Genomic DNA, 4850 nt, shown 5'->3' on the forward strand with positions numbered 1-4850 from the left:
AAAGAAGGGCAATCCGTGAAAAAAAATGTTTTTAAATTCAAAATGGACTTATTTAAAGTTGTGTTTCAAAGTTTTATTCAAACTGGGCTTCATTCACGCTTCAACATTCCAAGGCAGTAAGGGCGTATGGCACCATTTTTCATATTTTCGTTGTGAAATGGAAAAGCTGGCTGCTGTCCAGCAAACGAGTGAGTAGCCAAAGGCACGATAACCAACAAAGTGCAAACAGTAGCAGCAAACGAGCAATAGCCTGAGTCCTAAGTATTATAATTTTTTTGTGCCCCTGTAGCAAAAGTTCGGTTAAATCGAAATACCGAAGAACCGAACGCTCATGACCGAACACCGAACTTTTAGAAAAAAAAAAAAAAAAAAAGAAGAACCGTAACCGAACCGAAAAACCGAAGAACCTAGTTAATTCGGTCCGGTCCGATTTTTCGATTTTCGGTACGTATGCCCAGCCCTTTACAAACGTCCATAAGAATGCGGGTTGGAATGGATACAACGAGATCTTAGGTTTGTATGAAGAGAAGATAGGAAGAAAGAGAAGAAAGGACGATATCAAAATCCCTAATTTTGTAGTTTTGTTGGAGTTGTATATATTTTATAAATATTTTGTTGCTATATTGTTCGTTGCTGGTGCTTCATCATTGTAGTTTTGGCGTTGTTTGTTGTTGTTGGTTCTTTGTCGTTGTTCTGGTGCTTCGTCATTGGAGTTTTGGCGTTGTTTGTTGTTGCTTCTTTGTCGGAGTTCTGTCAAAGTTGTCTCATATGGCTTCCTCGATATCTCTCTCTTCATGTACACTTTGTATGTCATTATATATCATTGTATGCCGTAAGTTTATATATTATTATATACATACGAGATGCATATGTCATATAGTGATATACATCTAACACATGCAATATATATCACTTGTATGTCACTGTATATCACTTGTATGTTGTATGTTTGTCAATCAAGTTATACATGTTGCATACGTACGACATGCAATTGATATACACACGGCATATAATCATTCCACCATCCGATCACACTAGAAATTACCATAAGTACTAACAAAAGCCACCATAACCGCCTCCCAGTCGACCATAACAATGCAAAAATTATTTTCATATAAAGAAACTCGTCAGATCTCTCCAGCAGTATAATTCAGATCTACAACAAAACTAGAAGCTTCCAATCATACAATGAAATGTCACTTTTCTGGTGATAATTCGAGTTCCGGTCTCTCCAGGTTTCTGGTCTCCAATCATATAATATTCTTTCCTCAACACAGATTCGCCCACATTTCTCAGCTTTGAAACACAAAAATTGAATCCCATATGAATGACGAATGTTTGAAAATTATAAGATAGAGATTTTAGCATATGTAACTTTAAAAATGGGAATCAATCCGAAAAGTAGCGATTAGCCAATTTCTCCCTACCATAACATTGTACTCGACAAAGTATATTTATTCATCAAAATCCAGCCTCCAGGCAGCTAGATAGATTTCTTTATGATTATATATATTGCAATGAATTAAACATTTAATCCCAGCTCTATGAGACCTTGTTTTAAGGTTTGGGATTAGACTTCGTTTAAAAAAAAAGGACCTTAATTAACAACTGCTAATTCAGTTTATACTTCTTGTTTGTAATCCTTTTTATTCTTGTACATTTCTTGAGTATGAACAACTCAATAAATGTACAAGAATATAAAGGATTACATAATCTCACATAATGTTCTAGGTGGATGAAGAGGGTATAGCGAGAGCAAAAGGAGGAAGAAGAAGGAACTAAGAGAGATAGAAATGGACCAAGGAAAACCTTGTTCTTTGTTTTTTTTTAATAGGACTGAGGCATAGTTGTTGCTATTGTTGTAGATGGACAAAGAAAAACTTTTTGGATCGGGAGTCGGGATTTGCACCAAGGAGATCAAAATATAGAGAAGTAAACACACGAAGAACAAAGGGCATTCAACATATAATATATCTACATCGGAAAAAAAACTACCTATCTACTAATTTTTCAGCGAAGGTTGGACAAGGGTGGCTCTGCTATACAGTACAAACTAGAGTAGACCCTTTTGTTTGCAGCATTCAATTGCACCATCAAACATTTCCTCAAGGCCATACTTGTATTTGAATCCAGTGTCCAAAAGTTTCTTTGATGAAAGGCTAGGATGCTTAATCCCTCCAATCTCCCTCAAGGAACTACAAAGAAAAGGTAGAGATAAGTTGAATTACTTCGTTATTCCTTTTAATCTTAACGTAAAGATGCAAAAGGAGTGTAATGGGAACTCACTCGACATTACGTATTTGATATTCAGGATACCTAGCTGAGAGGAACTTAAACAGCTCATCTGGTTTGACTTCCACAGCAGAGCAAATATACCTCCCCTTTGCTTTACTATTCTCTAGAAGGAATATGTGCGCACTGGCAACATCATCTACATGCACGAATGGGATAAGCGATGGATGCTTCATGCAATTTTCCTGATTACCTGCGAAATTCAGAGGACAGTACAAAAAGAAATGCTTAATTTAGAGCAAGTTATTCATGATTAAGCTGATAAATAAAACTATCTTTGCACACTCAGAAAGGATGATTTTTAGCCATTTATCTCAAAGAAAAGAGAAACATCCGGAAAGAATGAATTAGATGAAGAAATTAGAAGCTGGAAACGTCTTGGCAGGAACGAAAAAAGAAAATGCTCCTTGGTGGAAATGAACAAACCAAAAACTAGAGGTGGATATGGGCAAAACTGATAAGAGCTAGTCTTTCTGAATAGGTCACAATGTGATCACATCAACCAAATCTTTAAATGAGGAATCATGATAAAAAGTAACTGAAACACATATGAAGAAGCATGTGATGATGCCGGTGGAAGACGAAAGATGTGTTCAAAACTGCTCAGAACAAGACGCGCTTTTGTCAGAGAAGAAAAAAAAATGAACAAGATGCAGTTGTATTGCAAAATGTATGTACAGCAACAAAATATATAATGTTAACTGCCTTTATCAAGAGCTTTGAAATAATGTCCTTCACTAGAAAGCTATCTAAGAATCTCGTCTTTTCTATATGCTATATATATATATATATATATATATATATATATATATGTATATAGATAAAATTACATTCTTTATATCAATCAAACTACTCCTTTATCCCACATTTTCCTGACTACAGTTGAGGAATTTAGAAAAAGGACTTGCAGAGAGGACCATGAGAAATTAGATCCATCCTTGATGATTTGATACGAGAAAAGTTACAAGAAATTAAGAGCGAAAGAGGCATACCAAAAATCATTGACATAGCTGATCGTAATGACTCTGGGAACTGAGGACTAAAGAAGGGACCATGTATCCAACTAGGAATAACGGTCACCAAATCTAATCCATGCCTCTCAGCAAACTCAAGAGCAGCTTTTTCCGCTAATGTCTTGCTAATCACATAAGAAGCTGCGAATATAGGCTTTAAGGTTTTCATTATGACATGAATATCAGACCACGAGCTCTCATCCACTGTGTCTAAACCTTTATCATTAAACACAAGCGCTGTTCTGCTGGAAGTGTAAACAACTCGTTTTACTGTTTTTGAATTGAGGCATTCCCGTAAAATGCCCAATGTTCCATCAACCAATTTTCTTATCTTTTCATCTTCAATTTCTTGGTTCCCAAAATTCAATGGATGAGCAACGTGAAATACTCCAGTACATCCTTCAATAGCTGCACTAAAGCTTTCTGGTTTGTCCAGATCAGCATTAAAAATCCTCAGCCTTTGGGATGCACCAGGCATGTTAGTGAGGTAGCTAACGTCTGTTTGTGATCCAAACATTCATTCAAAAGTTTTTCTTCAGAGATTACACTGAATGACTACCGACTAGAAAGACAATTATAATAAACAGATAGAGATTAAACTACTCCTAAATTTCTTCCTGATGCACATTCTTTTTAGGGCTTTTTCATTTTTGGCCCGTCAGCTGAAATTATTTATGGGCGCTGGCCAAAATATACAAAACATATACACTGATTGTGTATATTTTATGTATATTTGTGTGCATTGTACGTATACAAAATAGAATCACTGAAAGGCACCTTAAAAGACAATGAATAGAATCAGTGGGAAATATTAACCTTGAATGGACCTTATGGTAGCATTTACTGAGTAGCCATGTTGAAGAAGCTTCATTATCAGCCATGATGCTAGATATCCTGTTCCACCAGTTACACAAACCATACCTTTGCTGTCATCCATCTCTGTTTCTAAGTTATTCCGTCCTCTTAATCTCGTCTCTATCAGCTGTCGATTCAACAGATGATCCGTCCTTTATCCCACTTTCATCATAAGGTGTGGTCGGACTCTGACTGAGTAGAATTTCCTGTTTTTAGGACCCTACTTTGCGGAATTTGTAAACTATGCAGCACTTTTCAGAAGTTATCTGAAAAAGAAAAACACTACTTCTCAATAATACATTTAGGGCCCATTTAGAGAGCTTATAAGTCAAAAAAAAAAAAGTTGAGCTACCTCAACTTATTTTTTTGGGGCTTATTTTAAGTACAAAATGGCTTATGAGCTGCCAGCTAAACACTTAAAAAAACTGAAATTATAAGCTGTTTTCAGCAACTTATAAGCTAAGCCAAACGGGCTCTTAGTGGAAAGCATCAAGAGTTAGTAAGAAAACAACTATGCTCAATCCCAAACTATTGAGAAGGAAATAAACCTACAAATGTTCTTGCATATGGCCAATTAGTTGTATGAATAGAGTAACATGATCCGTCTTTCAGTTATCAGAAAGAGCCAAAAAAAAAAGAAAAAAGAGAAGCTTCTTTGGTTAATGGTATATGACTATTTTTTACAGTCAA

General features: G+C 35.8%; 1 protein-coding gene and 1 non-coding gene across 2 annotated transcripts; one reads left to right on the top strand and one right to left on the bottom strand.

Moving 5' to 3' along the window:
• The first annotated feature begins 1510 nt into the window (after nt 1-1510).
• On the top strand, nt 1511-1603 carry LOC132069095 (small nucleolar RNA snoR69Y). Its single transcript, XR_009417662.1, has one exon. It is a non-coding gene; the product is annotated as a small nucleolar RNA snoR69Y (small nucleolar RNA).
• A 450-nt stretch (nt 1604-2053) lies between these two features.
• Nucleotides 2054-4242, bottom strand: LOC132067008 (vestitone reductase-like). The gene is given in 4 exon segments (XM_059460178.1): nt 2054-2195; nt 2287-2485; nt 3285-3838; nt 4133-4242. Coding segments are annotated over 4 exon segments (1005 nt in total).
• Between the last annotated feature and the right edge of the window lie 608 nt (nt 4243-4850).

Source organism: Lycium ferocissimum, chromosome 8 (assembly GCF_029784015.1).
Source record: "Lycium ferocissimum isolate CSIRO_LF1 chromosome 8, AGI_CSIRO_Lferr_CH_V1, whole genome shotgun sequence".
Lineage (NCBI taxonomy): Eukaryota > Viridiplantae > Streptophyta > Magnoliopsida > Solanales > Solanaceae > Lycium > Lycium ferocissimum.